General features: G+C 41.7%; 1 protein-coding gene across 2 annotated transcripts in view; it reads right to left on the bottom strand.

The window, feature by feature from the left end:
* The window catches only part of LOC126272266 (uncharacterized), a 379,755-nt gene that overhangs the window by 227,894 nt on the left and 139,756 nt on the right, over window positions 1–12,105 (bottom strand). For both annotated transcript variants that reach the window (XM_049975005.1, XM_049975006.1), the window contains exon 6: window positions 35–115. In XM_049975005.1, coding sequence (XP_049830962.1) covers window positions 35–115 — 81 coding nt within the window. The remainder of the gene's footprint in view (window positions 1–34; window positions 116–12,105) is intronic.

The raw sequence follows: 12,105 nt of genomic DNA, 5'->3' as shown, positions 1-12,105 counted from the left end.
TTTTGAAAAGAACCTGTGACATACAGTACTTTACCTGTGCAGCACATTCCTCTGAAATGCCGCTGTCTGACTCCAACTCCGACTCTTCCTCTTTCAGAAGTTTGCTCGAAATGAACTGCAAACAGAAGAAAAGTCCCAAATGAGCTGACAATGTCATATCCCAAATGAGCCAACAATGTCATATCACAAACACGGTATCCTACTAACAGACGTTTTCTAAACTGATGAATGCAATAGCACAAAGAAATGCATGGGAATGTCAATGACTGTGCTGTTCAGGTACAGAATCATGGGAACAGAATGATGGACCTTTTGTGTCCAAACCACATTTCAACATCCACATCTGCAGTTGCAATTCTCAAAGTAGTAGCAAAAACTACATCTACATATACATGGATACTCTGCAAATCACATTTAAGTGCCTGGCAGAGGGTCAATCGAACCACCTTCACAATTCTCCATTATTCCAATCTCGTATACTGTGCGGAAATAATGAACACCTGTATCTCTCTGTACGGCATCTGATTTCCCTTGTTTTATCATGGTGATCATTCCTCCCTGAGTAGGTTGGTGCCAACAAAATATTTTCGCTTTTGCAGAAGAAAGTTGATGATTCGAATTTCGTGAGAAGATTCCGACACAATGAAAAACGCCTTTCTTTTAATGATGTCCAGCTCAAGTCCTGTATCATTTCTGTGACACATGGCGTTGATACAAAACGTGCTGCCTTTCTTGAACTTTTTTGATGTACTCCGTCAGTCCTGTCTGGTAAGGACCCCACACCATGCAGCAGTATTCTTAAAGAGGATGGACAAGTGCAGTGAAGGCAGTCTCCTTAGTAGGTCTGTTACATTTTCTAAGTGTCTGCAGTCTTTGGTTAGCCTTCCCCAACATTTTCTATGTGTTCCTTCCAATTTAAGTTGTTCGTAATCGTAATACCTAGATATTTAGTTGAATTTATGGCTTTTAGATTACACTGATTTAACGTGCAACAGAAGTTTAACGAGTTCCTTTTAGCACTCATGTGGATGACCTCACATTTTTTTCTTTATTTAGGGTCAACTACCAATTTCGCACCATTCAGATATCTTTTCTAAATCATTTTGCTGTTTGTTTTGATCTTCTGATGACTTTATTGGTCGATAAATGACAGCGTCACCTGCAAACAACCAAAGATGGCTGCTCAGATTGTCTCCCAAACCGTTTATATAGATGAGAAACAGCAAAGGGCCTATAACACTACCTTGGGGAACACCAGAAATCACTTCTGTTTTACTTGATGACTTTTTCCATCAGTTACTACAAATTGCGATCTCTCTGACAGTAAATCACAAATCCAGCCACATAATCGAGACGATATTCCATAAGCATGTAATTTCACTACGAGCTGCTTGTGTGGTACAGTGTCAAAAGTCTTCTGGAAATCCAGAAATACTGAATCAATCTGTACTCCCTTGCCAATAGCAGTCAACACTTCATGTGAATAAAGAGCCACTTGTGTTTCACAGAAAAGATGTTTTCTAAACCCATGCTGACAGTGTATCAATAGACCGTTTTCTTCAAGGTAATTTATAATTTTCGTACACAATACATGTTCCAAAATCCTGCTGCATATCGACGATAACGATATTGGTCTGTAATTTAGTGGATTACTCCTACTACCTTTCTTGAATATTGGTGTTACCTGTGCAACTTTCCAGTCTTTGGGTACAGATCTTACGTTGAGTGAACGGTTGTATATGATTGTTAAGTATGGAGCTAATGCATCAGCATACTCTGAAAGGAACCTAATTGGTATGCTGTCTGGACCAGAAGTCTTGCTTTAATTAAGTGATTTAAGTTGCTTCACTATTCTGCGGTTATTTACTACTACGTTACTCATGTTGGCAGCTGTTCTCGATTCAAATTCTGGAATATTTGCTTCGTCTTCTTTTGTGAAGGCATTCGGAAGGCTGTGTTTAGTAACTCTGCTTTGGCAGCACTGTCTTCGATAGTATCTCCATTGCTATCGCGCAGAGAAGGCACTGATTGTTTCTTGCCGCTAACATGCTTTACATATGACCAGAATCTCTTTGAATTTTCTGCCAGGTTTCGAGACAAAGTTTCGTTGTGGGAATTGTTATAAGCATCTCGCATTGAAGTCCGCGCTAATTTAAGGGCTTCTCTAGAAGATCGCTAATCTTCGTGATTTTGTGTCTGTTTAAATTTGGCATGTTTGTTTCATAGTTTTTGCAGCAATGTTCTAACCCCTTTTAGTGTACCAATGAGGCTCAGCTCCACCGTTTGTTAATTTATTTGGTATAAATCTCTCAACTGCTGCTGATACTATTTAAGCCACATATGGTCTACACTTACATTATTGATTTGGATTTCACTTGACACCTCAGGTAGGTGTCAAGTGAATTTTTATCTGCTTTTTTGAATACATATATTTTTCGCTTACTTTTTGGGGTTTTGGTGATCTCGCTACAACAACCCTGTGTTCACTAATCCCTGAATCGGTTTTGATGCTCGTTATTAATTCAGGATTATCAAAAATGAGATCAACAGGAAGTGCAAAATGGCTAAGCAGGGATGGCTAGAGGACAAATGTAAGGATATAGAGGCTTACCTCATTGCGGGTAAGATAGATACTGCCTACAGGAAGATTAAAGAGACCTTTGGAGATAAGAGAACCACTTGCATGAACATCAAGAGCTCAGATGGAAACCCAGTTCTACGCAAAGAAGGGAAAGCAGAAAGGTGGAAGGAGTATATAGAAGGTCTATACAAGGGCGATGTACGTGAGGACAATATTATGGAAATGGAAGAGGATGTAGATGAAGATACGATACTGCGTGAAGAGTTTGACAGAGCACTCAAAGAACCGAGTCGATACAAGGCCCCCGGAGTAAACAACATTCCATTGGAACTACTGACGGCCTTGGGAGAGCCAGTCCTGACAAAACTCTACCATCTGGTGAGCAAGATGTATGAAACAGGCAAATACCATCAGACTTCAAAAAGAATATAATAATTCCAATCCAAAAGAAAGCAGGTGTTGACAGATGTGAAAATTACCGAACAATTCATTTAATAAGCCATAGCTGCAAAATACTAACACGAATTCTTTACAGACGAATGGAAAAACTAGTAGAAGCCGACCTCGGGGAAGATCAGTTTGGATTCTGTAGAAATACTGGAACACGTGAGGCAATACTGACTCTACAACTTATCTTAGAAGAAAGATTAAGTAAAGGCAAACCTACGTTTCTAGCATTTGTAGACTTAGAGACAGCTTTTGACAATGTTGACTGGAATACTCTTTTTCAAATTCTGAAGGTGGTAGGGGTAAAATACAGGGAGTGAAAGGCTATTTACAATTTGTACAGAAACAAGATGGCAGTTATAAGAGTCGAGGGGCATGAAAGGGAAGCAGTGGTTGCTAAGGGAGTGAGACAGGGTTGTAGCCTATCCCCGATGGAATAGAGATAAAAACTTTGAGTTACGCCGATGACATTGTAATTCTGTCAGAGACAGCAAAGGACTTGGAAGAGCAGTTGAACGGAAGGGACAGTGTCTTAAAAGGAGGGTATAAGATGAACATCAACAAAAGTAAAACGAGGATAATGGAATGTAGTCGAATTAAGTAGGGTGATGCTGAGGGAATTAGATTAGGAAAAGACACACTTGAAGTAGTAAAGGAGTTTTGCTATTTGGGGGGCAAAATAACTGATGATGGTCAAAATAGAGAGGATATAAAATGTAGACTGGCAATGGCAAGGAAATCGTTTCTGAAGAAGAGACATTTGTTAACATCGAGCATACATTTAAGTGTCAGGAAGTCATTTCTGAAAGTATTTGTATGGAGTGTAGCCATGTATGGAAGTGAAACATGGACCATAGCTAGTTTGGACAGGTAGAGAATAGAAGCTTTCGAAATGTGGTGCTACAGAAGAATGCTGAAGATTAGATGGGTAGATCATATAACTAATGAGGAGGTATTGAATAGGATTGGGGAGAAGATAAGTTTGTGGCACAACTTGACCAGAAGAAGGGATCGGTTGGTAGCACATGTTCTGAGGCATCAAGGGATCACCAATTTAGTATTGGAGGGCAGCTGGAGGGTAAAAATCGTAGAGGGAGACCAAGAGATGAATACACTAAGCAGATTCAGAAGGATGTAGGTTGTAGTAGGTACTGTGAGATGAAGAAGCTTGCACAGGATAGAGTAGCATGTAGAGCTGCATCTAACCTGTCTCAGGACTGAAGACCACAACAACAAAAACATAAAATCAGCCTCGAAATCTGGCATTTTGTGCCAGCGAGGTGAATGCTGAATATGTGATTCCAAGCAAGTTGCTTTCAGTACTATTTTCATCATGAATAGTGTTCTATTAGTCATCTCTTTCAATTACATTTCAATGATTTTCTTCAGTAGTTTCTTGGAAGGATGATGTGGAAAAGAAATGTTCCTGGCCATAAGGAGAGAAATAAACCACTAAATGTCACATATGCTGCAACCTCGTGCAAGTCTGGAGTAATTTGTGCTTGTACATTGTTTGCTGGAAACACCCGCTCATGCAAATGCTCGAACCTGCAACAATTTCTTTGTGCTATGCTGTTAGATGCTTGTCCTCTTTCGAAACTCACTGCTGCTGCAGCTTGTGAGGACGGCTTTGTACAAAGGGTATCCAACAGTTAGACCATTAGAAATAATATTGTTTTAATTATAAGACAAGTAATATTAACGAGATACACGTATACATATAGATGCAAAGTAGTTGTAGGTCCTTTAGGGTGCAAAACAGCTGAGGTCGTAGGCACCTGTGTGTCAACTTAGAGCAATCATGTCACAACTTCAAATGGTCAATTACCAGACGAAGTTGAAGTCGACGATACTCAGAACCTAATCGACTGGAGTACAGGGATAGGTAAGAATGCTCAGTTCCCCTTTGAGGAGGGTGCTCAAAGGATTGAAAATTAAATTTACTTCTCCATATCATGACGATGAATAAAAAGTTAACAGCTATGTACATTTTGTGCTGTGGCTGCTAAAATATATGTGATAATTCAGATCACAAACATACATTTGAATGAAAATGGTTATAAAATCAGCATCTGGTCAGAAAATGATAGACTGCAGTAAGCACAGAGTGTGGTGAAGGGTCTCCACATGACGATCGCAGTGGTTGAAATGATAGTGCCAGACACGCAGCTGAGCTGAAAGTATCTCCTCGCAATGAGAGGGGCGAAAGGAGTCATCCGAGCCATCTGTTCCTGTGAAGAGAAGACCAGTGTTCATGCCAGAGTGACACAATGTTCCTAAGTGCAGCAACGCAGAGGTCTTCTGAACGAATAAAATAGCTAGATGGCCTAGGTAGCCTGCCTGCAGCCTCGGCAGCAGCTCCGTTCCCCGACACTCCGATGTGACAAGGGACCTACACAAATGTCACGTCTTAACCACGATCGGCGAGCGGGTGGAGGAGTTTGTGGATTCATTCTACTGAGGAGTGGTACTGGTACAGTACACAGAGGCTCTGGAGGGCACTAAGTGAATCGGAGTGTAATACACAAAATGGTTCAAATGGCTCTCAACACTATGTAACTTAACTTCTGAGGTCATCAGTCGCCTAGAACTTAGAACTAATTAAACCTAACCAATCTAAGGACAACACATACATCCATGCCCAAGGCAGGATACACACCTGCGACTGTAGCGGTCTCTCAGCTCCAGACTGTAGCACCTAGAACCGCACGGGCTTGCCGGCCGGCCGTAATACACAATTGAGAAGCCCGTGTCATTAGATGTACTGGGTGGTCCAATAGAGGACGGAAAGCTCTGCAGGAAAAATCCAGCACTGGTCTAAAAGGCAGTATCTAAAATGTTTGTCACCAATGACAAATGCACATCCGTCACTGCAGTCAGAGTTAGACCCATCAGTGTAGACAAAGGTGCTGCTTCTGAGTTGTGTGCAAAGTTCAAAAAACTTATAGCTGTAAGTAGAATCTAGAGAAATGTCTGGTGAAGTGAAATAAGTCGGAGATAAACATGGATTCTGTGCAGAGCCGAAGCGGTGAATGGCTCTCGCACGTTGAGAACGTGGCAGTAACATAAGGTTAAGCATCCAAAGCAGTATACGAAAGGGAATTCTGAGAGATAACAAAGAAGTTGTGCTTATCCCATATTTGTGGTCGATGGATACATCAAAAACAGACGCACCTTAGGCAGCAGCGGCCGGCTGAGACATCAATACTGACAGGGAAGTAACTGATTTTGTGACACTTTACGGGTTCCTAACTGGGAGCAAACTGTATAGTTTCATCTGAGTGCTTTGGTAGTTTCGTTTCTTGAATTTTTATTTAATAGACACAGTTCTAGCATTTGTATTTGTATCTGGCAGTAAACTAATTTCGTGACTTATTACAAGTTCCTAATCGGGAGTCAATTATTTAGTCTCACCTGAGTGCTTTGGTAGTTACATTTTTTAATTTCTGTATTTTAATCTCATTTAAGAGACACAGTTCTTACGTTTTCATGAGTGTCTACAGTAGAGTTGCGCAGCACATGTCTGTAGTCCTTCGTTTATCTGTATAATGTAGTTTTCCATGCTCTTTAGTACGGATAGGGATTGTGACAGCTGTGTGCGGGTGCAAGCCGAATTGGTGATGCATTGCTCTGAGCTCCAGCCAGTGATGGCTTCAGTTACACAGCTCGAATTTGCGGAGGATGGGCACCACTGTTGGGTGGCGGCCGTGGCGATCCGACGAACGTCCTGTACGTCTTAGACCGCCGAACGGTCTACACTGGTGACCGGCCCTGTTACTGCTCACATTGAGGTTGACCCCTCATCGGTCATGATCGACTGGAGAGTCACCTACCGGTGTAGCAGGTGGCGAAAGACTTCCCGAGGGGCCAAATGTAAGGTCACCCCTGTTAATCTGACAAACAAGTTCCAGGTGCTGTCTGTGGTTGACACTATGCCTCAACCAGATGTAGTCGTTTGTTCTGTTTCACAGGAAACCTCTCAGCTTGCAAGATCCAGGCAATCGCAGAGGGTGGAATTACCTGTAGTCGGGAAATCCAATGTTAGGCCCATTATGCGGCCCCCTTGGGGAGATGGCTGCCAAAGACTGGAAGAAAGCGAATGTGCACTCCTAGTGCATACTGGGCGGAGTAATTCCAGACATGGAATAGGTCCTTCCCTATTCCACGAAGAGCACAGGCTGCAGCCACGTGCAACAGGTGGCAGCTCACACCAGTATCATTGATGTGTGTCACTTTGGACTGGAAGAGATTCTCTTTGGTTTCGAGAGGCTATCAGAAGTGGTAAAGGCTGTCAGTCTTTCTTGTGAGAAAAAAGCAGAGCTCACTATTTGCAACACTCACCATTTGCAACACAGTCGACAGGACCGACTGCGGTCCTCTGGTACAGACCCAAGAGGAAAGTCTGAATCAGGGGCTCAGACAGTTCTCCGACCATGTAGTCTGCAGATTCCTTGACTTGCGCTATATCGCGATAGGGCTTCAGGTTCCGCTAAATAGGTCAGGAGTCCACTACATACAGGAGCTGGCTACATTGGTAACAGGGGCTGTGTTCCATGGACTGGGCAGTTTTTTGGGTTGGGGGTATTAAAGAAACACAAAAAGGGGTTCACTCTCAAAGGGTCAAACACTGGAAGAACATAGATCCAGGAACCATCAGTATAACAGCTGTGAATTGTCATAGATGTGTTAAGAAAGTACCAGAGCTCCAAGTACTAATAGAAAGCACTGATGCTCAAATTGTTATAGGCACTGAAAGCTGGCTGAGGCCGGAGATAAGTTCAACCCAAATTTTAGTGTAGGACCTAACAGTGTTCAGAAAGGGTGGGCTAAATACAGCCAGCAGTGGCATGTTTGATGCTGCTAGAAGTAGTTTATCTTATAGTGATATTGAAGCAGATAGTTCATCTGAGTTAGTAACGGTAGAAGTCGTTCTTGGCAACTGGAATAAAATAATAATTGGATCCTTTTGCCAACATACCAAATCAGATTATACAATTATTGAAAGGTTCAAAGAAAACTTGACTATAATTTCAAACAATTTTATGCAATTATAGTTGGTGGTGACTTCAGCTTACCCTCAATGTGTTGCCAAAATATTTGTTTAAATCCGAAGGTACGCAAACATCATCATCTAAAATTGTGTTAAATGCATTCTCTGAAACTCATTTCAAGCAGTTACTTCACCAGCCCACTCGAACAGTAAATGGTTGGCAAAACACACTTCATCTCTTAGAAACAAATAATTCTGAGCTAATAACCAGCATCAAAATGGATACAGGAATTAGTGAAAACAAGCTGTCGCAGCCAGAACTCCCAAATCCCCGAATAAATGGAAAATATGCCTATACATAAGGGCAGATAAAAATTCACTTGATGTCTTCCAGAGAGACAATCTTCACTTCTTCTAAATTAACAATGTAAGTTTAGACTGGATGTGGCTTGAATCCAATGAAATAGTATTGGCAGCAATTGCGAGATTTACATCAAATAAATTAACAAATGATGGAGCTGACACCTCATGGTACACAAATGGGTTGGAACACAGTTGCAGAAACAACAAATAAGGATGCCAAATTTGAACGAACACACAATCTCCAAGATTGGCGATCTTTTACAGAAGCTCGAAATTTAGTGCAGACTTCAATGTGAGATGTTTATAACATATCCACTTCAAAACTGTCTTGACACCTGGCAGAAAATCCAAAAAAAATTCTAGTCGTATGTGAAGTATGCTAATGGCAAGATAAAATCGATACCTTCTCTGCCGAATAGCAATGGAAACACTATCAGTGACAGTTCTGCTAAAGCAGAGTTACTAAACACAGCCTTCTGATATTCCTTTGCCAAAACAAAGCAAACATTCCAGAATTTGAATGAAGCACAGCTGCCAACATGAGTAACTTAGAAGCACATATCCTCAAAGTAATGAAGCAAGTTAAATCACTTAAAGCAAGTCTTCTGGCCCAGACTGTATCCCATACTCAACAATAATGTACAACTGCTCGCTTGACAAAAGATCCGTATCCCAAGACTGGAGAGTTGCACAGGTCACACCAATATTCAAGAAATGCAGTAGGAGAAATCCACTAAATTCCAGGCCCATATAATTAGCATTGATATGCAATAGGATTTTGGAACATATTTTTTGCTGTTGTTGTCTTCAGTCCTGAGACTGGTTTGATGCAGCTCTCCATGCTACTTTATCCTGTGCAAGCTTCTTCATCTCCCAGTACCTACTATAACCTACATCCTTCTGAATCTGCTTAGTGTATTCATCTCTTGGTCTCCCTCTACGATTTTTACCCTACACGCTGCCCTCCAATACTAAATGCCTCAGAACATGTCCTACCAAATGATCCCTTCTTCTGGTCAAGTTGTGCCACAATCTTCCGTGTTCAAATATTATGGATTGCCTCAAAGAGAATTGTCTATTGACACACAGTCAACACAGTTTTCTGAAACATCTTCCTGTGAAACACAACTAGCTCATTACTCACACAATGTGTTGAGTGCTGTTGAGAAGGTATTTCAAATTGATTCTTTATTTCTAGATTTCCTCAGATTTTCTCTAGTTTATCTCACAAGCAGCTTGTAGTGAAATTGCGTGTCTCTGTTATGTGACCAGATTCATGACTTCCTGTTACAGATGTCAGAGTTCGTTGTAACTGATGGAGAGTCGTCGAGTAAAATGGAAGTGATGTCTGGCATTCCCCAAAGAAGTGTTATAGGCCCTCTGCTGTTGCTAACCTATATAAATGAGTTAGGAAACAATCTGTGCAGCCATCTTAGGTTGTTTGCAGATGATGCTGTCATTTATGGACTAGCAAAGTCATCAGAAGATCAAATAAAATGGCAAAGCAATCAAGAAAAGATATCTGTATTGTGCAAAAATTGGCAACTGACTCTAAATAATGAGAAGTGTGAGGTCATCCTCACGAGTACTAAAAGGAATCCATTAAAATTGGGTTATATGATAAATGAGTCAAATCTAAGGGCTATAAATTTAAATAAATGCCCACAAATTACAATTACAAACAACTGAAATTGGAAAGAACACTTAAAAAATGTTGTGAGGAAGGCAAAACAACGACTGCATTTTATTGGCAAAACAGGTGCAACAGATCTACGAAAGAGGCTGCCTACACTACGCTTGTCTGTCCTCTTTCTGAGTACGGCTGCACAGTACGGGATCCTTGCAAGATACGATTGATGGAGTACACTGAGAAAGTTGAAAGGAGAGCAGTACATTTTGTGTTATAGCAAAATAGGGGAGGGAGTGTCACTGCCATGATACGGGATTTGTGGTGCACGTCACTGAAATAAAGGTGTTTATCGTTGTGGTAGAATCTTCTCATGAAATTTCGATCATCAACTTTCTCCACCAAATGCGAAAATATTTTGTTGATGTTGCCCTACATAGGGAGAGACGATCATCATAATAAATACAGGAAATCAGAGCTCGCACAGGAAGATATAGGTATTCTTTCTGCATGTGATGTTTGAGAATGGAATAATAGAGAATTATTGTGAAAGTGGTTCGATGAAGCATCTGCCAGGCACTTAAGTATGATTTGCAGAATATTCACTTAGATGCAGAATAGATGTTGTTGGGCACAGAGGATGCACGGCACACGTATCTGCTGAGAACAACATCCCACCAGTATGACAGCGGTAGTTTGGCAGCATCTGCATAGACTCCAAACTGGGCTAGTGAAGCAAGCTCCAGTCACAAAATGTATGCCTCAACAGAGGAATGGGTTGAGACAGCATAAAATAGACGGTCATGCAGATTGGCAGACCAGACAAATATAGTCCATTTTTGATCAGACAATGGGTCAGTATAAGCAGAGGACTACTTCCCAATTTGCTCCTCGTGAGGTACCACTTAAAACACATTGAATATTTAGAGATCGGGTACAGTGTGCTGCCAGATAAGATACGTGGAAGGACCGACAAAGTTTCCTATTGAGAGTGAGCTACAAGAATTTTGTGGATTCGACAAACGGACAAGTAGCAGGACTTTGATGTAAGGACGGTGGAAGAAAGAAGTTGAGACAGACAGTTTTTTCGGTGAAAAAGTGGAAGCTGTTGTCAATGGTCCACAAATAAACACAGTTGTGACATCAGCGAAGTCATCGCTTGAGTAAATAGGTCCATCGAGAGCAGCAGTAGATTGCATCAATGAAAAGAGAGCTCGAGATGCGTGGTGGAAGACAGCCCACGATAGATAAACTGCTGTGGCAAATAGGGCTATGCTCAGCACGGAGCCCTGAGGCACACCGTTCTCCTAAATAGAAGTGTTCAGCAAAGCCAAAGCCACATGTATCTTGAGCAGGCAGCCGCAAAAACCCTACGTGCACTCTGTAGAGAGGATGCCCGTCCTCCAGCATGCATTGTAAGCCTTCTCCAAATCATGAAGCACAATTTCTATCTGAAATCTACACAAAAAATAGTTCATGACAGCTGACAGAGTGACAAGATGACCAACTGCAGAGCACTGTTGATGAAATCCACATTGTGCATTAGTTAGCAAATTGTGAGACCCGAGCCACCATATCGACCAACTACTGATCACATGTTCAGTCACATTGCAGACACTGCTGGTGAGGGAAATCGAGTGGTAGCTGGACAAAAAATGTTTGTCCTCACCGGGCTCGGGTATGAGGATACAGTGGCTTCGTGACAATGTCCGGGAAATGCACCATTCGTCCAGACACAATTCCACACATGAAGGACAGAGGGCTCCTGGTCCTGGCGCGGAGGATTGTGACGAGGAGAGAGCACGTTCGAGCTCCTTTGTAGTAAAAATGGTACTACAGCACTTACAGTTCTGCGAGAGGAAAGGTACCTCCCTAGCCTCCTCTGTTCGCGAGGTAGGACGGCGGTAATGGGAGGAACTAAACATCTTTTCAAAATATTGGCCCGAGTGCTGGAAATATTGACAGGATCTACAATGACATCATTCAGTACAGTCAGGCCACAAATCCAGAGATCTATCTCGTTTCCAGGAATCTGACCTAGATTACGCCAAAGAAGAGAAGAGGAAGTAAAATGTTTAAAAGAGTTAGTACAAGAGA

This window comes from Schistocerca gregaria, chromosome 5 (assembly GCF_023897955.1).
Source record: "Schistocerca gregaria isolate iqSchGreg1 chromosome 5, iqSchGreg1.2, whole genome shotgun sequence".
NCBI classification, from domain to species: Eukaryota; Metazoa; Arthropoda; class Insecta; order Orthoptera; family Acrididae; genus Schistocerca; species Schistocerca gregaria.
Note: the sequence above shows the minus strand (reverse complement) of the source record. Positions and strands in the feature narration are given on the sequence as shown.